This window comes from Odocoileus virginianus, chromosome 31 (assembly GCF_023699985.2).
Source record: "Odocoileus virginianus isolate 20LAN1187 ecotype Illinois chromosome 31, Ovbor_1.2, whole genome shotgun sequence".
NCBI lineage: Eukaryota > Metazoa > Chordata > Mammalia > Artiodactyla > Cervidae > Odocoileus > Odocoileus virginianus.
The window spans coordinates 37,003,947-37,026,196 of record NC_069704.1 but is presented as its reverse complement, the minus strand read 5'-3'; the positions used below and the strand labels follow the sequence as shown (position 1 = coordinate 37,026,196).

General features: G+C 40.5%; 1 protein-coding gene across 3 annotated transcripts in view; it reads left to right on the top strand.

The window, feature by feature from the left end:
* BNIP3L (BCL2 interacting protein 3 like) overlaps positions 1 to 22,250 on the top strand; it is a 24,477-nt gene extending 2,227 nt beyond the window's left edge. For 2 of the 3 annotated variants that reach the window (XM_070459645.1, XM_070459644.1), the window contains exons 2-6: positions 5,564 to 5,747; positions 10,535 to 10,607; positions 16,456 to 16,559; positions 16,658 to 16,807; positions 19,497 to 22,250. In XM_070459645.1, coding sequence (XP_070315746.1) covers positions 5,564 to 5,747; positions 10,535 to 10,607; positions 16,456 to 16,559; positions 16,658 to 16,807; positions 19,497 to 19,545 — 560 coding nt within the window. In that variant the 3' untranslated portion in view covers positions 19,546 to 22,250. Of the gene's footprint in view, positions 1 to 4,822; positions 4,842 to 5,563; positions 5,748 to 10,534; positions 10,608 to 16,455; positions 16,560 to 16,657; positions 16,808 to 19,496 lie in introns of those variants that run through there. The other variant, XM_020869661.2, reaches the window with a different exon arrangement.

Sequence of the window (22,250 nt, the reverse complement as noted above, 5' to 3'; positions counted from 1 at the left end):
CTTGTAACAGAAAAATGGGGTTGCACTCCATGTGATCATTTTCCTCTCTGTCCTGACAGACCCCTGAGGTCTTCGATGTCCTTGACCAATCAGGTGCTGATAACATTTGTATTAGCTGTTACAGAAGTGCAGGGATGCTCAGCCTGTGTGTGTAGTATCAAAATGTTGCTTCGGGAAATCTGCTAGATAGAAAGTATTTTGTTGGAGCTAGGGTGAGCTGCTTTGAAATGTTATTAAAAAGCTTTTAGATGGTGCCACATTTCATTACGCTTCTCTTGCTTTTCACTCTTTTTTTTTTTTTTAAGCCCGATATACAAATCTGGACTGGACAAAACAAGAAGGCTTATTGATTCCTTCAAGTGATTTTTTGGACATTCTGGAAAACAACTTATTCAGGCATCTAATACTACCCAAATTGCTGATAAGTTGAAGTTCTTTGTTGGGCAAAGTTGCACAAGTCTGAAAAACAGGAGATGAACTCATTGTACAGATAATCTGTGGCTTGGGATTTTATCTTTAGTTCAGGGGTCAAAGCGGAGCTTTAATAGCAAATTACTGAAATTTTTGGAATAATGAAACCTTTCTCTGACTTTTTAAAAAAAGTTTCTCCGTGTAGAGGGACTGTTTGCTTTCATTACAAATCAGTGGAGCAATATCTGAACTACTTCCAAAGTTAAAATAATATTTTCCAGTTGCTACTTTTAGTTTAAACTATCAAATTTCTTTAGGATATTTGACATTTATGTCATAAAATTTAGTAGGTAAGATGAGGAAAATTACAGTAGTAATCCAGTTTTTGTTACTGTTTCATGTAGGCAGTACAGGCTTTTTTTGTTTGTTTTTTTAATCTTTTAAACATCTTCAGCTCCGGTGTACATGGTTCCCCAGTACTGCAAGAAGGCCTTTAAGGCTATGATACGTGACACTTAAGTGCCTTATAATACGTTTTTTTGTTGTTGTTGTTGTTTTTAAAGAAAAATGTCAGTGACCGTTCTCAGCTGGATACCAGCATCAGGTACTTGAAGTAAAAGAAAGGTTTTGAGGAAAGAAAATAAGACATAATGAAATGTGTTACCCTGGGTTAGAATGAGTTGCACATGGAATTGAAAAATTGGGGAAAGAATGAGAAAAACTCTTTTTCCTTCTCTCCCCACATTCTCTCACTTTCCCACTTCCCTTCTTGCAAGAGATTGAACTGGTGATTATAAAATTTTAAAGAGTAAACACACCATGCAGTCATGAATGTAATCACAATTACTGGACCAGCCTTCGCAGTGAACTGTGTTATACAATGTAGAGGCATGCATCTCTGAATCCTCTTAGCAGTTCTCACACTTCAACTAGAAAATAGCTCCTGTAGTGTGTATATGTGCAACCTGACGCAACAGAACCGTGGTTAGTTTATAAGTAGTCTTTTAACATAATAGAGCCTCCAGTTTTTAATTTTAAAGCTTATTTATTAGGAAGAGAATTCATTGAGGTTTTTCTTTCAACTTTGTAATACTTGGACAGCACAATGCTCATATCTTGCCTTGTTTCCTTTCCAAGGATAAAGGGACTTGGTAACCTTAGACCAGGCAGGAATTCTGAGGCTGCAAATCAGGAATGAAGTACGTGATGAGAAAAAGGCATGTGTAGTTCATCTATTGAGAAAGACAAGTCTGCCTTTTTTCATTTTTACTCAAAAGATAAAGCTACTATGTAAACATTTAATGGATATCTGTGTCTAACTTGCTCTGCACTGAGTATTTTCATAGATGGTATTACTGGAAGAGAATTAAGAATTAATGGCAATCTTCTTTTTTAAGGCTTTTAATGGATATTGGCAGATTTCTTGGCAGAATGTTCACGGAAGTCCTGGTTGTAATAACAAAATATTAAGAGACAGTCACTTGGGTAATGATTGGCTGTTGCCATTTGGATAATGGTTAAAGCATGGTGTATGTTTATGATGAGATGCAATGCAAAAGAATAAGGTAAAGCAACATATGTTGACATTGATAAACATCAAGTTGTTAGGTAAGAAACACTAGTTACAGAAAAGTGGGTGCAATACAGTTCCTTTTTTTTTTTTTTTTGTAAAAGCAGAACACAAAAAATGAAGTGTTTTCTGGAAGTCTGTATATGAAATTATTTAAAGTAGTTTCCTTTAGGAGTAGGAATGGGAGGTTGGGAAGAGGTGTGAATTTGTCCTTCATGTACTCTTTGCATTTTCAAGGAATGCATTAATTTTTGTAATAAGTGTGTTTTAAAAGATAATGAGAAGAACTATAATAGTAACTAACACATAGCACTGTATTTTCATTATTCCTGTCATCCTCCCAACAACTCTATGAGGTGGATGTGTTTTGTTTTGTTTTCTCACTGTGTGCAGGCAGCCCTTCTGTATTCTTTTAATTTTTTATTTTATGTTTGAGCATAGCTGATTAACAGTGTTGTGATAGGTTCACATGGACAGCAAAGGGACTCATCCATACATATATATGTATGTATTCTCCTCCAAACATCCCCTCCCGTCCAGGCTGCCTGTGTGTGTGTGTGTGTGTGTGTGTGTTTTTTAATTGAGGTGTAACTGAGATACAACATTGTATGAGTTTCGTGTGTACAAAATAATGAGTTTATTTATTTATTCTGAAGTGACCACTACAGTTAAGTCTAGTTAACATTCATCATCACAGAGTTACAAAAAATTTTTTTTCTTACGGTGAAAACTTTTTAAGAACTACTCTCTTTTCATTCAGATACACAATGCAATTACTAGCTATAGTCATCATGCTGTTTATGATGACTATAAACATATTATACATGCTGGTGATAGTACCAGGACTTATGCCACAGGCTTCTTCTTCCTTTGAGATAATATTCACGCAGTAGAGGTGGTTGCTTCCCAGGTGGCGCTAGTGGTAAATGACCCGTCTACCAGTGCAGGAGACAGAAGAGATGCAAGATCCCCTGGAGGAGGACATGGCGAACCACTCCAATCTTCCTGCCTGGAGAATCGGTGGGCAGAGGAACCTGGGGGCCGTGACTGAGTAACTGAGCGCGCACACATTAATGCATTTGCAGGGCATTTTCACCAAGGCCTTCTAGGTGTGTCTCTTCCAGTTCCTACACTCTGATTACTTACATACATTAATGTAGAAAGTGGAATTTGCATACGGGTTTGGAAGTCCTTCAAAAAAAAGCAAGGTCTCCAAACCCTGATATTGTTACAGCCTTTTTTCTCCCGATCAGCTGCTTCCAGTGAATGTTAATTATATTTTAGGGAAGACTGACTTTCACAGAGATCCTTCTAGAACTCCTGGTTCCTTCGTTCTACTTCTACCAGAGCAACTCTGGCTTTTTGTTTATTTGTCACATTGGGCTTCTGAATGAGAAGAACTGGTCCTGTTGGTATAAATTAGGCTTTTTCAGTCCTAGAAAAGAGTGGGAATAGAAAACAAAACAGTTTGTTCATCGTACACCTTTCTCTGTCACTCTTTTCAGTTAGAATACTTGCTTGTTGTTGTTCAGCTGCTAAATCATGTTCGACTTCTGCTACCCCTGGACTCTAGCACGCCACGCTCCCCTATCTGTCCTCCACTATCTTTCTGAGTTTGTCAAATTCATGACTCAGTGATGCCATCCAACCATCTCATCCTCTGCTGCCCCCTTCTCCTTTTGCCTTCAGTCTTTCCCACCATCAGGGTCTTTTCCGGTGAGTCAGCTCTTTGCATCAGGTGGCCAAAGTGTTGGAGCTTCAGCGTCAGTCCTTCCAGTGAATATTCTGGGTTGATTGCCTTTAGGAAAGAAAATGTTTTGACAGAGCTGTAAACTTAAGGATGCTTTTAGTGTATTTCTTGCGCACTCCAGATGCCCTCCAAGCATAAGCATTTAGTTAAATGACCTTCAATGTTAGATCTTTCTTAGCTTTGCTAGTGGAATTTGTTCATCCATTTTGAGTACTGTCCAGTCTGTGCCCATTTTTGTGTGTGGACAGAAGAAGACCTGGGAGATTTCTCACAATTGTGTTGTTTGACAATACAGTGCCAAAGACGTGGTGGTGGTGATGGGATTCTGACAGCCACTGGGACTGCCTTGGAGGGAAAGGAAGGAAAAGGGAACTTCATTTTTCTGGAGCAAACACTGTACATTACAAATATCAACTCTTAACTAGTGCATAGACGAGCATCTCCTGTTTACGAGACACTTTTCCTGTATTTCTCTGTTTAGTCCGCACAGCAACGCTGGGAGGAAGGTACTTTGTTATCATCTCTGTTTTACAGATGAGGCAGCTGAAGTTACAGTAAGTGGGAAAGTCATATTTCCAGCCAGGGCTACGTTTTGAGCTTTTCCTTTGTAGACCGGTGATATTGAGTTCACTTCTGGGTCTGGATCAGCCATTACCTCATTTAGGGTGCAGTTTAGGGTTTGAGCCTGTTATTCTGACTTACTGGTAGGAGACTGAGCCACAGAACTCTCTCCAACACTTCTGCTTGGAGTTTACAGGAACGGTTCCACCAACTTGTATGGTTACCTTTTCTAAAACAAAATTTGTTGTAAGGCATGGAAATTATGAGAAAAAATGTACCACTCTCTCCTTTTGTTGTGAAGTTGCCTTATTGGCTATTGTTGTCAATTCTTAGTAAAATTAAAGGACCTCCTTGTAGCCGGCACTCATGTTTTCAAGAGCCATGTTTTCAAGACAAAGCCAAACGCCCAGGGCCCCGCCCCTTTCCCGTGGCCCCGCCCTCCTTCCGTGCCCATGCGCAGTCCGCCCCTGACCCCCCGCACTGGCTGGCTTCATGAAAACCCTAGGCGGTGGAACTTGGGGGAGCGAAGAGAGAAAAGCCGTTTGCAAGGTATGTTGAGTGCATAGAGGAAGGAGAAGGAGTGGAAAGAACAAGGTGTAAAAGAAGGGAAGAAGCTGATGTGTGGGACGGGAGGGCTTTTTTAGAGGTTTTCGCATTCTCACCTGATGTAGCGAAGAGCCAGCTGCGTTCGTTTTTATGCTCCACACTCGCACAGGAATTGACATGTTTACCATCGGCTAAAGTTGCCTCTCCAGGAGCTTCTCAGTTGTTTATACTAGTTAGGGCACAGTTGCTAACTACTAAGATAAACTATGAAATTTCTAAGCCAGATGGAGACTAGACAACTAACTAGATAAAGGCACACTATGGAAAATACATACATATGTAACTAAAATATTAAAGGTAAGTATTCTATCTAGTAATAAAGTAGCTATTTATTTTCTGAAAAGCAACCTAAAAGTTCTCCTGCAGTGTTTATTGTAGGTAAGTTTTAACCAGAAAGAAAACTGGCCGAAAGATGCGTTTCTGAGTTCCTCATTTTAGAGTTCCAACTGCTTCTACCTCGGTAGATTGCACAAGAACCTTCAGGAACAGAGCGGTGAAGATCTGGCGACTTTTATTGCTCCTTGTTTATTTTCTTGAGAATACTTGAACCTCTGGTTCCAGGCGAGCCAGAATCCTTATCTGAATTCACCATGGCCGCATGGTACGTGCACGCTCGAGCCTGCCATTTGCTGTGGTTGACGGCAGTTATCTGACTTGTCCAACAGGTTCCTGGGTGGAGCTCCCCATGAACGGCAGCAATGGCAATGATAATGGCAATGGGAAGAATGGGGGGCTGGAGCACGTGCCCTCCTCATCCTCCATCCACAATGGGGACATGGAGAAGATTCTTCTGGACGCACAGCATGAATCCGGACAGAGCAGTTCAAGAGGCAGTTCTCATTGCGACAGGTGAGTGACATCCGTGTTCTGGTGGAGTTCCGGACACGGGTGGGCTGCCGTGTTAATTCCCATTAGGCAAAATAAATTGCTTCTATCCTCATTTGACAGAAATACAGCTCCCGATTTCTTGGCAGCATGTGTATAAATCAGCCAGCCAGCTGACAAGGACATGAGTTGCCACTTGTTCGTTAGTTTCCTTCTTCAGACTGTATCATTTTCCGATATTTATCAGGCAGTGATACAGATGTTTACTTAGAGAATTAATCTTTCTCCGATTTTCCTTTGTCCTTTCACAGGTCTCTTTCTGCCTTGAATACAGTTACCTTTGTACGGATCTGTCCTCCCTTATATAGTGTTTGAGGCTTTAAGAGGCGGGAGTCCAGCTTCACTCTTGACAGTCGTGGGCTGGCATATGGTAGCCACTCAGTAAATGTCTGAGTTGCAGGAACTACAAGCTGATTCAAGCTATACCAGTATTTGTCTGATGGAAGCACCAACCAGGGTCTGTAAAGATAGTTAATTTTGAAGGCTATTGAATTTCCTTAAAGCTCAAAAGTTTTCTCTTTTTCCTGTATTTGGCTTGGGGAAAGTAGTTCTTCTGATGAAGGACTGCTTGTTTTGAGGGAGTTCAGAGTACAGATATATATGAGGAGACTGCAACGGAGTTGTTAGTTTACTTCTCAGTACAGCCTTCTCTTTTTTCCAGAGGGACTAGGAATTAAATGACATTAGCAGTATATCAAACAATTCTTAGACTGCTGACAGCTCTAGTATTAGCACTTTCGGGTATTGGATGATGATCTGGCTAATGAGAGTTCACTGACACTGGCCATATAGAAAATGCAGATACACAGGAAATAGATTAAGGAGCCATCTCGAAATGTAAACAGTGATTATCTGTAGGGGATGCAATGCTGGCCATCGGTCTTCTTCAGAGTTTTTATACTTTGTAAAAATTGTGCATAGTACCTGTTGTTTCTTACCAGAAAAAAGTAGAAAAGAGGGATCAAGAGTTAAATCATATTCACAGTTCCTGCATGACGGTGACCCACGGCCTTTACTGAGGCCACAAAGGGCTGGTCTGAGTGGCACGCCCCTCACCCCCAGCACCTCATCACATCGCTCACATGTCCCTGGGCTTCTGAGGAGCCAGGATGGCTCTTGTCACGAGCAGATGGCGTGCCTCTGAGCAGCTTGCCGCCAGGTATAGGAGCTCCAGCAGAAGTCTGTTTTTGTGAATCACATTTATATTATGGTGCATTTGTGTTGTGGGACTCACTGATGAGCTTCTGAAGTTTTCTGCTGGTTATGGGCCTGCTGATAAGGCTTTTATTACATGTTCAAATATGCAACCCTGGATCATGGGAACTGGCGAGTCCTTTAGCCTGCCGTTCCCTTGGTGCTGTCATTGAGCAGAGCAAAGATCCCCTGCCCGCCCTTCTGGTCATCTCGTGTCATTTATGTGTGTGTTTAGTCAAGAAGTCATGTCTGATCTTGTGCGACCCTGTGGACTGTAGCCCACCAGGCTCCTCTGTTCATGGGATTCTCTAGACAAGAATACTGGAGTCGGTTGCCATCTCCTCCCCCAGGGGATGTTTCTGACCCAGGGATGGGACACATGTCTCCTGCCTTGGCAGGTAGGTTCTTTACCTCTGACCACCAGGGGTTGCAGTTATATTTGTGATCTAATACAAATTCATCTTCCTGTGAACATGTTCCAGTTGGGTTTCTAAACATGTTAATTGATGTGTGGTAGGTGCTCTTGGACACTTTTTTGTTCTTACTGACTCATCTTCAGGCTCTGGGTTACCAGTCACCCCTCAGAGGAGGCCTCAGATGCTCGCTCAGTGATGCTTTCTGGGGATATCTAACACTTGAACATTTAAAAACGTCTTTACAGCTCATGTCATCAAAATTGCCAATGTGTCTATACTTGAAATTTACGAACTGTTTCTTGTAGGCAGAAGTGTTTTAGGAGTGTTGGCTATTAGTTCCAGAGTTAACTTATGTGTTCAGTCCAGTTGCTCAGTCGTGTCCGACTCTTTGTTACCGCATGAACCGCGGCACGCCAGGCCTCCCTGTCTATCACCAACTCCCGGAGTTCACCCAAAACCATGTCCATCAGGTCAATGATGCCATCCAACCATCTCATCCTCTGTTGTCCCCTTCTCCTCCTGCCCTCAATCTTTCCCAGCATCAGGATCTTTTCCAATGAGTCAGCCTTACGTGTATTTTTTTAAAATTTATTTTAAAATATTTATATATTTATTTTTAAATATTTCTTTATTTATTTGGCTACATCAGGTCACTCCAGAGCACACAGGCTCAGTAGTTGTGGCGCTCAGGTTTAGTTGTCCTGCAACTTGGGGGATCTTAGTTCCCGGACCAGGAATCAAACCCACGTCCCCTGCTTTGCAAGTCGAATTCTTAACCACTTGACCACCAGGGAAGTCCCTATGTATATTGTTTATTTAAAAATTATCCCGTAGCTATATGATTGCCACTTGGGGAAGGAAATGGCAGCCCACTCCAGTATTCTTGCCTGGGAAATCCCATGGACAGAGGAGTCACACTGAGTCAGACATGACTTAGCGACTAAAACAAACATGATGGTCACTGCGATTGTTAGAAAATAACCTTCATGTGTTTTGCTTTCTGTTCCAGCCTCTTGTTGGAGTTTCCAACCTATATACTAGATTCACCCCGGGAGCTTTTAAAAAGACTAGCGCAGAGACCGTGTCCCTAGAGATTCTCATCCTGTTGTCAGACAGGAGAAAATTTTAAAAGCTTCCTAGCTGATCCTAATATGAGCCAGGATAATAATGCACACCAGATTATTCCGAACAGAATAATGCTGTTGGGCTCAGCCAGTCAGTGAAACGCTGAGTGTTAATCTAAGCAAGCTTACTTTGGGCTTGCGTGGTAAGAGGAGTGTAGAGAAGAGCAGTGCTTCTCTGGGGTTCTTGACTGATCGTTTGCTGCCTTGTCCTCATCATCGTGGCTCTGTGAGGCTGGCCCCTCGCTCGATCTATGGCTGTGAATTCAGCAGTGTTAGCAGCCTAATGACAGTACATTGAGGATAAGAGGCCCTCATTCTGCTGGGTTCCTGTGCTATAGCCTGAGATTTCTACTCCAGTTCAAGATAGAAATTTTCTAAGTATGTTAATATGGTGGTTTGATATAGAACCAGCTTTTCCCTTTTCCTGCCCTCATTGTAGAATCTCTTATGTCAGTTGTGGGACTTTCCTGGTGGCTTAGATGGTAAAGAATCTGCCCGCAATGCGAGAGAGCTGGGTTCGATCCCTGGGTTGGGAAGATCCTCTGAAGAAGGGAATGGCTCCCCACTCTACTCTAGTATTCTTGCATGGAGAATGCCACGGACAGAGGAGCCTGGTGGGCTAGAGTCCTCAGGGTCACAAACAGTCGGACACAGCTGAGCGACTAATATTTTCACTTCACTTATGTCAGTTATAATAGTCAAAGACTCCTAGACCTAATATCCGACACATTTCTGGGGATCTCACTTCCTAGTCAGTCTCACCAGCATCTCTGTGTATTACCATCATACACATGCTCTTGGCAGCTCTAATAGTCATCATCAATTCCTTTGAGCAAGTTAAGCCTGGAGCATCCTTCACGCCCACTTGAGTTTAAATGTGGGGAGGTGGGTTGTGAGTGAAAGATGCAGTGACTCGCTATGGTTACATAAGGAGTCATCAATGCCACTCAGAATAGCACTTACCACGTTGTGTTCACCTGTTGTATCCAGTACAACTCACGATCATGTATCTTTGTCTAAAAGTTTGTAATTCTTGGACTACGTCTTGTAGTTGCTAAAGGTTATCACTTGTTATAAGCTTTTATAATTCACTCTGCAATATCTCAGAGTTAATATTTCTAAAAATCAGTAAAGTAGTGGTTCTCAGACTTCTTGGTCCCAGTACTCATTTACACCTGTGAAACTATGAGGGACCCAGAGGGCTTTTATTTATGTGGGTTGTATGTTTTGATATTACTGTAGAGAAAGTAAAACAGAGCATTAAAAAAGTATGTGTTCATTCAGTCAATGATAACAAACCTACCATACCAAGCAACAAACATTACCATAAGTAACTTTTTTAAACAGAAAATAACTGTTTTCCATAACCAAGACATTTGTAAGAATAGTGGCATTATTTTATATTTATGCACATCTCTTTAATATCTGACTTAATAGAAAACAGCTGGATTCTCACGTGCTGTTGCATTCACTCTGTCATGATATTATATATAATGCAGCCTTTGGAAAATTGCACTGGCCTCTCATGAGCAAATGAGCATGAAAGAGGCACATAAATCCTAGTGGTGTTGTAAAAACAGTTTTAACCTTACAGACCTTCTGAAAGAGTCTTTAAGAGCTGCTTTCACACTTTGAGAACAACTGGTGAATTATTTAATGATGAGAGAGCGTTGATAAAAAGAAGCCCAAACTGGAGTTTCTGAATTTAAAGATCCTTTTACCGTTACTGGGGAAAAGAGTAAAAATAAGAAAATGTGACAGGCTTCTGTCTTTGGGTGATATTTCCATCGCATATTTATCATTGCAAAGGAATTTAGCACCACTGAAAAATTCTAGATCATTTGGACAGTAAGAGTGCTCAGTTTTAATTTTTATTACACAGCATTATGGTATACTTTCTGATTTGCTGCTTTTTCAAAGCGATGCGACTGTAACCTTTAATTTCTAATATCCAGTAGAGGCTGGTTTATTTGACAAATTGAAAGAAAACTAACAGCTCAATGACTTTTTCCTCCAGCCCTTCCCCACAAGAAGATGGGCAGATCATGTTTGATGTGGAAATGCACACAAGCAAGGACCATAGCTCTCAGGTGTGTATGTGTGTGTTTAATTTTGTGGTTTACAGTAATTAGGAATATGCAAATCCCTAAATAAGTCTGGTTTGCTAAAATATAGTAAAGAATATGAAGACTTTAAAAAATAGTTTAAAAAAAATTAAAAAATTAAAATAAAAAATAGTTTGAAGCCGTTTTGACTTACTGAGGCTCTCATGTTGAAATTTACTTAATGCTTTTGGTCATGAATGTGCTCCTTTACAACCCAGAATTTGGGATCCTGTCATCTAAAAGAACTGGGAAATTCTTTTGTCTGTATCATTCCAGTATTCCAGGCTAGTGTCTCAGGTTTATAAATATTTGAAAACTGAGACTGATGACTTATTTAAGGTCACAGAATAAATGAAAGTTGTTGTAGAACCAGGTGTGAAGCTTTTTTTGCACCTAAAATCAAGTCAGTGACTGTTGCAGTGATTTTCAGCAGCAAGAGATAAAACTCTCCTAAATTAAACACACCAAGTTCCTTAAGGTAAAGAAGTTAAATATTGTTTCACTAGGAGTTGACACTGTTGTAAATATAGATGAATATAGTATTGAAAGCTTACAAAGGTTTTTATTATAAACCTTTGATAAATAAGTAATGGATGTTGATAATGTAGAATGTTTATAACCAGCCCTTGACTTTATTGACATGTCAGATCACCTCCCAGTGTCAGAGTGCAAATTCCTGAGAACAGGAAGCATTGTTTTTTTCCTCCCACGCTCAGGTACCTGAAGAATGTGTGTTGAGTGAGTATTTCAGTGAATGCTAACAACAAAAGCCGTTTTGTGGGGCTCTCTCTGCAGTGTCCTGGCTCCCTTTGCACTGGAAATATTTTGCATGTTACCTGGGATCCACCCAGTGTTCTTTCTGTTTGAGAAGCTGCACACTTTCTCCCTATGTTGACTGTGCTTCATTTGTGCTGTTTTCTAAAACCTCGAAAATCTAGGGGACTGACTACTAACGATTTTACAATGAGCTTTATGTTGCAGAGAAGCTCGTAGCCCCAAGGCACTCATGCAGGGAGCTGGCTGCTGTGATTGTAGAATTGCTCGCCTCTGTCCATCAGTTTTGTTGTGTGCAGTTAGCTGTAGCTAACAAGAAGACTATATGAAGCTTCCATGGGGGATGTGGGGGTGAAAAAGTGTACTGAGGAATCCCAGGATGGAGACGTGAAATTAGCTGTTTGCTTCAGTTTTTCCCTGAGTTAGGTGTCTCCATCCATATAGCCTTTTATACAGACAAGTTGAAAGTCTAGAGTTAGTGGTTCCCTAAAAACATTTTGAGGAACATTTGCTCGATGGGAGGCTCCATAAGGTAGTTCTGAAGTCAGATATCTGGGAAATACACTGCAATTCCCAGGTTCACTCACCTTCCCTCTCCAGTGGTACCAGGGCACGAGAAGCACATTAAAGACTCTGGAAATTCATGCAGTAAAGAAGTCTGTTGATTTCCACCAAGTGCAGGCATTCCTCGGTATTCTCAGGGGACTGGTCCCAGGACCACCATCACTACCCCCGACACCCCAGTCCACGGATGATTGAGTCCCTTATGTAAACTGGTAGTGCAGTCAGCTTCCATATTCGAGGATGTGTGACCCACCCATACTGAGAGCTGACTGCTTCCTAAACTTATCTGACATTAGACCTCCTTCCCCCTCCATACATACCTTTTCCCCCTAATGATCTACCTGGTAACTGACAACCACAGAAGAGAACAGTCCTGGCTCATGGGGTGGCAGGTGTACAGTTAGGCTTACCTGAGAATTGTATTTTAAGTGGAATTCTAGAGCTGACTGCATCCATCCTAGAATTTGAAAGGAATTTGTGAAATTCAGGAGAGAAGAGAGTTTGGTCTCTTGTCAGATTGTGATAGGATCGCTAGTGTGATCTCTAAAAGAACCTAAAAGAACACTGGTTATCATCAAGCACTGCGTAAGTGATGCTAACAATCAGATCAGTCTATTTAAGCCAGGTTATGTTTTTTGAGAAGCAGCCTAACTCCTGTAGAAAAACATTATATCCTTCAGAGTAGGACTCTTAGTAAGGGAGAAATCAATAGGTGTAATTTACTTACACTTTCAAAAAACTTTTTATATTGCTTGTTTTTAATTGAAGAAGAGATCATTTAATTATTTTAGTGTTTAGAAGGATGAATTTTTTTCATAAATGGGAAGGAAGCTTAGGGTTAGGAAACAGTTAAAAACAGTTAACAAAGGCCTGTTACTTGCTCTTATTGAATATTTTTATATTGTCCACATGAAGAATATATGACGTTTTTAGCCTTTTTAGGAAGACAAAGGAAAGGTGCTCATTTATTAGAATTTTTAAAAAATTTTAATTGGAGGCTAATTACTTTACAATATTGTGGTGGTTTTTGCCATACATTCACATGAATCAGCCATGGGTGTACATGTGTTCCCCATCCTGACCCTGTCTCCCACCTCCCTCCTCTCCCACCCCTCAGGGTCATCCCAGTGCACCAGTCCTGAGAGCCCTGTCTTATGCATTGAACCTGGACTGGCGATCTGTTTCACATATGATAATATACATGTTTCAGTGCTATTCTCTCAAATCATCCCACCCTCGCCTTCTCCCACAGAGTCCAACAGTCTGTTCTTTACATCTGTGTCTCTTTCACTGTCTTGCATATAGGGTCATCATTACCATCTTTTAAAATTCCATATGTATGCGTTAATATACTGTATTGGTGTTTTCCTTTCTGACCTACTTCACTCTGTATAATAGCCTCCAGTTTCATCCACCCCATTAGAACTGATTCAAATGCATTCTTTTTAATGGCTGAGTAATATTCTATTTATATATGTACCACAGCTTTCTTATCCATTCGTCAGCTGATAGACATCTAGGTTGCTTCCATGTCCTGGCTATTATAAACAGTGCTGCTATGAACATTGGGGTACATGTGTCTCTTTCAATTCTGGTTTCCTCAGTGTGTATGCCCAGCAGTGGGATTGCTGGGTCATATGGCAGTTCTATTTCCAGTTTTTAAAGGAATCTCCACACTCATTTATTAGAATATTTTTTAAAGTTTTTCCCACATTATTTTCAGTTCAGTGAAAGAGGTGATGTATCCCCGTGAATTAACTGGAAAAACCAAGCTTTGTCTTAATTAAGTTACTTACCTAAGATCCCCAAGGAAGTAAGTGATAGGCCAGGGCTGACACCCCGGCTGTCTGGGCCTGTGGCCCCTGTTGAACTAAAGTAAGTTGATGAATGGGATTGATTTCAGGAGCGCTCACAAGGTTGTGAGAATGAACCGAGACGTGTCAGGCAAGTCGTTCCTGGTACAGGGAAGCCTAGGGTGTAACGTGTTTAGGAGAAAGATTGTTCAAACTGGACTTTTAGGATGATGGTCCTCATGAATCTCACGTTTGTAGCAGAAAATAGACCACAGATTGTCTCTCAGAGGCAATTCTCAATGTGTTTCTGGGACCAAAGAGGCCAGCATGGGTTGGAAGGTAACACACACTGAAAATGCCTGCCTTTTCTCTCCTGTGAAACTGTGGTTTATCTGTACGTGGGATGGAATTCAATATCCGTGTTTAGAGGCCTCAGAGAGCTTGGGGTGGGCCAGAGAAGGGAAATGTAAGCGATTAGAAAGTAAGAGACTTCGACATGATGACGCACTGTGATGATCAGAATCTTCTATCATGATAGATGTAGATGTGGGGCGAGGGGTATTGATTTGGATAAAGGCATGACTCTCAACTCTCACTTCATCAGATGAAGTACATTTTTACAGTATTCTAAAATTCTAAGAATCAGAAGGCAAGTCAAAGCCTAAAATTGGTAAATTTAAGGTTAATAAAAGTAAGCAAAGGGTAGTGAGTAAGGAAAGGTTACAGCCCTTATTCTTAAGGTCAGCATTCTAAAATAATCAGGGTTTTGTTTGTTGTTTTTTCTTTTCCCTAAATCATAGTCTGAAAATCATCATCTCTAAAAATTAGCATAAAATCTTATTATATTTTCATTCTTTTGGAAAGTATGAAATATTACCTTATTCACAAATTTAAATCTAAATCTTTGAGTGGTTTTAGAAGAGTTGATTGAGACCAAGGTTAGAAACTGAAGTGACCCACAGTGTGTTGAATGAGATACTGTGTGACAGACTGATCCCTAAGTAAATTGTAGCGGTTGATCACTTTTGATTTAGTGTTTTCAGATTTACTCCAGAGAGCCAACTCATGGTTCCCAGTCATCTCAAAACCCAGTGGGAACAAGCTTAATCCTAAAGGCTACATCGTGTCATTCTGTGGAACTTGTCAAGCCCAGCGGAACTAAGAGGGATAGTACCAGAGTAGCAAAAATCCACAGGGATTTAATTTCAGTTTGACAGCAAACGGGGCCATCTGTACCTAGAGATTCTCTGAAGTTACCTTCCTGGGGCAGCTGTTTCATAGAGAATTTTCATAACTACCTACTGAAAAGAATGAAAGTTTGGGTCAAAAAGTTAAGTCTGCCCAAACAAAAGAACATCAAAATAATTCTTAGCTTTGAGATCCTTTGGTTTCGGGTCATTTGAGACCCTTTGGTTTCGGGTCATAGCTTCATATTCCTGAAAACTGAATAAATAAATGTGTCATTTTTCAGAAATTGTTCATCCCCGTGGGTTCTGTTGAAAGAGAAGCTATTGGAAATTTTGATTGTTCTTAGGCCGAAAGTTTAGGTTCTCATTAGCAAGAAAAAGATTTGATATGAAAGATGTCAGATTCTTACTCAGTATTAAATAAATTACTTTTTAAAACTTTTGGCTTATGTAGTTTGTTGTTCAGTTGTTCAGTCATGTCTGACTCTTTGTGACCCCATGGACTGTAGCCTGCCAGGCTCCTCTGTCCATGGAGTTTTCCAGGCCAGGATACTGGAATAGGTTTTCGTTTCCTTCTCCAGGGGATCTTCCCGACCTAGGGATTGAACCAGCGTCTCCTGTGCCCCCTCATTGGCAGGCAGATTCTTTACCGGTAGTGCCACCAGTTTTGAATAAACTTTGGGAAATATTTGGATAGCAGTTTCTTTAAAAACTATAATCTCCTTCCAGGGAATAAAACAAAACCTAATCCTAAGAGTGGGGGCTCTAGAGTCAGTTTGCCTGGGTTTGGATACGGCCCTGCTACTTACTACTCATACGGTCTTAGGTGGTTATTTATGTCTCAGTTGCCTCATATGGAAAATGGAATAGTAATAGTTCCTTTTTTTTAATACGGTTGTTTTAAGTAGAGGTTAGTACATGGAAAGTGCTTAGATCGATACTTATCTCTTGGTAAATGCTTAATAAATACTATTTATTTTAAATTATTTGTTAATAATTATTTAAATTATTTGTTTCTGCAGCGCCTCTCCCAGTTTTTTTCCTTTCTATTTGTTAGCGTATACTTTTTGATATGTTCCTTTTAGTTTTTAATTATGAGCATTTTTGAATGCATACAAAAGTAAATAGAGCCTATTATGATGGCCATCCATACACGTGTCACTTACATTCAACAATTATCAATGCTTTCCACACTTCAGTTAACATTATGTCCTAATGTACACTTTTTTCAGATTCATATTCTTTTTCTTAAATTGAGATATAATTCAAGTTTCAGGTTCATTTTATGTTTATATAACCACAGTGAAACTCACTCAAGGTTTTTTGGTTTTTTTTTTTAAGATATTAAATACTCTGATCTTATGGCTTTTTAGAAACATGGCATGTTGCTTACATAAAAATTACTGATGCCCAAGTTTATGATTCTTGTGTATTTTCTGTCCATATTTGTCTTCTGTTGTAGGAAGGCTCTATCTTCCTTTTCTCCTTTTTTAAAGTGTGCGTTCTCCTCTACAGTCAGAAGAAGAAGTTGCAGAAGGAGAAAAAGAAGTGGATGCTCTGAAGAAAAGCGTAGACTGGGTGTCCGACTGGTCCAGTAGACCTGAAAACATTCCACCCAAGTGAGTCGGTCCATGTCCCTTTTCAGTGGGCGCAGTGTAGTGGTGTGGGCCCGCTAGCACCTGAGATCCATTTATCCCCTCTGCGTTTCTTCCCCCAGGGAGTTCCACTTCAGGCACCCTAAACGTTCCGTCTCCTTAAGCATGAGGAAAAGTGGAGCCATGAAGAAAGGGGGCATCTTCTCCGCAGAGTTTCTTAAGGTGTTCATTCCATCTCTCTTCCTCTCCCATGTTCTGGCTTTGGGGCTCGGGTAAGTACTGGTCAATGGCTGAAGTTTTTTCCATTCATTTTCTGCACAGATTTTGTTTTCAGGATGTAAGGAATACATGTGAAAGCAGTGTGTGGTGTTTTCCTTTTCATATGTTAGCACAAGTGGAGTGAACTTAAAAGAATGAGTTGATACACTATTGATACACACGTTCTCCCCACCCTTCCCCACTCTCTGAAAGTAGAATGTTTCTAGGAAACCTTCCGTAAGCTGAAACGGTATAAGGTGAAGCAGCGGTCACCTGAGGACACATCTTGCTAGCGGGTGCAAGATGCCTTGAGATAAAGCACACAGACTCGGTTCAAATCTCTGGAGGCTGGGTGCTGAGATGCTGAGTGTGGTCCCTAGGAAGGAGCTTGCTTGACAGGGCAATTCTCACTGCGTGGGGTGCCCTGTCTCCCTAACAGCTCTCTTCAAAACCAGTCCTGAGTGGTATTTTCACGTTTGCATTTTTTTTTTTTTAATATAAGTGAAACTCCTCTTCAGATTTCTTTCAGTGAGCAAAAACAGGTACTTATGTAGGTCTAACTTCCGTAGTGAAGTGGTGGAAACCAAACTTTCGAAAAGCGGGGTACACCTGTCCCAACAGGGGTTTGTAATAGTAGAGTTTTTTCCCCTCATTTGAAAGCAAGTTGTTTCTATGATTTAATCCCCTAAATGATGATTTTTTTAAGTGAACTCTTTTGTATTTGATTTTTTTGGGGGGTTTTGTTGCTGTTGTCTATAAATTATTCAGAATCAGCTGAGTTTGAAAGTAGATGAACCTTGAGTGTGTAAAGCTGGGGTTGGTGTGCATATTTCTTTTTCCTAGGTGGGAAAGCACACTTTTCTTGAATAGTCCTTGAGTGAAACTGGGAAATTGGTTGATACTGTTAGTTCGATTCTTTTCTTCTTACAGTCTTTTTTTTTTTTTTTTAATTCTTCTAAAACTGACTGCACATTTACCTATAATTCGTTCATTTTTCTGGCATGCCTTTTAAATTCTTTATTCTTTTTGTTTTTGTTGTTAATTTGAACAATTGAGGAAATATATTTTTTAAATACTGGGTTGGCCAGAAAGTTTGTTGTTAACGTAACATCTTGTGAGCAAAACCCAAACAAACTTTCTGGCCAACCCTGTATTTTAGGAGTTAGGCACTTGCTTCTACTTATATTCAGGATGTATCCGGCCTTCTCTTTGAGCATGCCCAGTGGGTCATTTTCAATGTAGAATGCACAGAAGATACACAGTTTTTAACTTCCCTATAAGGAGCTCAGCCTGTGGGAGAGATGTTCACAGTCGTGAACTTGGAAACACACCTGGCTGTCTCACACACCTCTTCCGTCTTTCTGGGTGCCTGCTTCCATGAGGGTGAGGACAGCCTCAGCACCCAGCAGAACAGGGAGTGTGTAAAAGTTGTGTGTGGTTGGTGTGGGGGCAGGCTCAGAGCTCAGGCTCCTCCCCCAACCCCAGGGTTGACTGCACAGCAATTCATTTGCCCTCAGAAGGTTGGCTGGCTTTTGTACCTTGAATTATCTTGCTTTTATGAATCTTTGGACTGTTTCTTTTGCTGGTGTAACTATTGATATAACCAGATGGAGAAAAAAAGGATTTTGAAAAGTATTATTGGGGGACACCCCTGGGGGTCCTGTGTGTAGAACTCTAAGCTTCCAATGCAGGGACCTGGGTTTGGTCCCCAGTTGGGAAACTAGATAACCCACATGCATGCCACCACTAAAAAGTCAGCATGCTGCAAGGAAGATGCCACAAGCTGCAACTGAGACCCAGCACAGTTAAAATAAATGTAGGAAAAAATGACAGTTTCATTACACTGGGGTGTGGGCTGGTTCTATTTTCCCTTCCCTTCACTTCTGCTTCAGTTCTATAAGGGTAAAACCGCTGCTTGGTGTGGGAAAGTGATACAAGGCCCTTAAGAGTTAAGCTGGTATACTGCAGGGGAAGGGAGGGCTGAGCCGAATGGAGAGAGTAGCATGGAAATAGACATTACCATATGGAAAACCAGTAGCCAGTGGGAATTTGCTGTATGATGCAGGGAGCTCAAACCCGGCGCTCTGTGACGGCCTAGATGGGGTGAGAGTGGGGGGGAGGGGGGGTTCAAGAAGCAGGGAGCATGCATTACCAATGGCTGATTCATGTTGATGTATGACAGAAACCACCACAATATTGTAAAGTAATTAACCTGCAATTAGAAGTAAATAAATTTAAAGAGAAGAAAAGAATCATGAAACAGTATTTTAAAAAAGAATTAAGCTGTTAGAACATTTTAAAGCACGGGCAGCTTTGTAATTAGGTATATTGCTGTATTTTTTAGCTTAAATATCGGTAGAATCTTTTGTGCACCACAGCAGACCACCTCAGAGGAGGCTGGCTCTGCTTGTCTCATCAGAAGCATCTGTTCTCCCTGGCTTGACTGCCTAATCACTGCCCTGTGCTGTCCAGTCCTGCCCCACGAGTAAACACAACCACATAAAACCAGTTTAGCTGGCTGGTGACTGGCTTCAGGTAAGTCAGTAATGATTTCAGGGTGTCAGGGAACCGTGCACGTAGACCTCTTAGAGAGCCCTTTTTTGCAAACGGCTGAAGACGTTCCTTTGAACAGTTCAGTCTGTGGCCAGGTCGGTACAGAGCTGTTGAAACAGATGAAACACGCACACTCTGTTTCCCTTTCAGCATCTACATTGGAAAACGACTGAGCACGCCTTCTGCCAGCACCTACTAAGGGAAGAGAAGAGTCCCTGGGCCAGCGTGTGACTTGTGAAGTGGTGTCTTGTCACAGTAGTTTATTTGAACTTGAGACCATTGTAAGCATGACCCAACCTCCACCCTCTTTTTACATATCCAAGTTCCAGTAACTCTCAAATCCAGTATTTTATTCCAACTCTGTTGAGGCATTTTACTAATAACCTCATTCCCCTTTTGGCCTGTAAAACACTTTAGAATTTCCTAATAAGAGTTTACTGTCGTTTAGAAATTTGCAAGGGCTTCTTTTCCGCAAACGCCACCAGCAGATTGTAATTTTGTCAAGAATGCCATTGTCTTCTCTCAGTACCACCAGATCTAGGCCTGCACCATTCATGGTATAAATCTTCCTCTTGCAAGATAACCCCACCTGTCTCTTCAGAGGAGACCAGGTTACAAATGATATGAAAGCTTTGTTGTTTTGTTTTCCAAGACAAAGGCAAGCTTCCCTAAGCTTGAATTTATAGTTATGAAAAAAGAAAACAAAAACAAATAAAACAGACAAAATACAACACAAGGGAAAAAAATATCCTGGGCAATAAAAAGTTATTTTAAACCAGCTTTGGAGCCACTCTTTGTCTAAGCCTCTTAATGGCGCCATTTTAATTTGTTGGAGGCAGGCTACATAAATGATAGGTATAAAGTACAAGAACTAGAATACATTAGCAGATTTTAATACTAGTAGGTTATAATGCTGTCTTTTCTATAGTGTAGAATCTTTATTTCTGGTAAGGAATGTCTCAGGCCTAGAAATCTATGAAATTGCTTTGGGGGTTTGTGCGTGTGTGTGTGTGTGTGTGTGTGTGTGTGGTATTTTTATGTTTATTAGCTGCATGTGAATTTTTCACGACTTGGAATTTTCTTTCCTTTTTAATTTTTTCCCAAGAGGCTTTGGAATGAGTTCCAATTTGTGGTATAAATACAGGCTTCTTGTTTTAGGAAGCATCACTTACACTCTGAAGCCTTTCAGCTCTGAAGACAGTTGTCTCAGAGTTATTTCAAGCTCTTGGGAAACTTGGAAAACCAGACCTGGGTTGTGGGAACAGTTGACAGAGCTCTGAAGAGAAGCCATTGGTTTTCTCCTGCTCACTCCCTTTCTCGTGGGTACCACACAGCCTGCCTGACCGATCCCTGTGAGTCCACAGGCGCCGGCCACTTCCTCCTCCCGTAGCCATCTTTCCAGTTCCGTTCGAGCTCCGCAAGTCCCAGAACACTCAACAACTTCCTCTCATGATACACTTCTGTGTTCATTTCTCAGATGTGAAGCTTTAGGACCAAATTGTTAGAAAGCATCAGTTACCATTTATTTCAAGGAGGTTTATTGGCTCTCTGAACACACAGCATGACTCTGAAGGGATGCTGTTATATGTGTCATATATAAATAATTACTGTTTATAGTATAGACATTGACTATTTAGAGAACCATAGGGAAACCAGGTTGACTTGAACAAAAGCACTCTGAACCATCAGGTGTGCTAGTTTGCAGAAACTGTCTTCTCTCTCACATCAAGTTTTGTAAAGTTGATGTGTTATAGTGGAAAATAACGTATAGCTTAAACAAACAAACAAGTTTCTGATCTCTTTATTCAAGAATACATCTGGATATCTTTAAGGAAGACGGTGTATCCAGGTAGTCTTCTGAATTCTTTGGTGTTTTCTTTCTAGTTTTTGTTGTCTGAACAGTCTCGGCCGTCTGTTTATTAGGCCTTGTTTCCTTGTCTTATTCACAAATCTAATAACACCTGATTTGCCTTCTGTAACCTATTTATTTCAAGTCTTCATTTTTCTTTGGGAAGAAAGTACATCTGCTGGCTTGTTGGACTTTGAAAAGCCTTGAATAAAATTGGAAAGGCCAGTAAACTTAACCGAACTAAAGAGCTAAACTGTTCTGATACACAGTTTGTATTACATTGAGTATCATGGGAGGGAAAAGTAAAATTAGAGGAAAGCAAGTTTATACAGACAACACAGGACTCTCTTTTGAAATTCAATAGTAATCCTATCAGGAGTGTGATTGAGTACATTTGTGGGGGTTTTTTGTTTTGTTTGTTTTCCAACATTGAAAATAAATGTAGCTCTGCCCCTTTTCTTCAAATAGCTGTGAAATTTTGGACTATTACTTAGAACATGAATACACGATCACAGTAGAACTTAATCATAAGATGAAATCATGCAGTATTTATCAATAATCTTAATGTGTGGGATAAATGTTTATGCTCCTCCCCAGATTTGTTTTGATTGGAGCCAGATTGTGTGATTGGAAAGGAGAACTGGACAATGAACAGTTGACATGTTTTAAGATCGTTTAAAAAGCTTTATGCCTGTTCACAATTTGGGGACAAAAAGGCAGGCTTCCTTTTCCTATGTTTGATGAAAACTGGCGTAAGATATTTGTAAATATAATCAAGAGCAAAACTGCACAAGCTTGCACATTGACGAGTGCAGCAAGTTATTCTGATTGCAGTAAAAACATTGACTCTCCTAAACAATGAAAACTGAAGATTTAGCCAGTCAGATGAATCTTCAAGTGAACCAGTTGTTGAAATTATCGGACTTAACTGAGCCAAAGTGATTATGCATTCCTCATCTATTTAGTTAGCACTTTGTATCATTATATACAGTTTACAATCCATGTATAACTTGTAGCAACAAACATTTTGTGCTATTAAAGCTATCACAAAACTC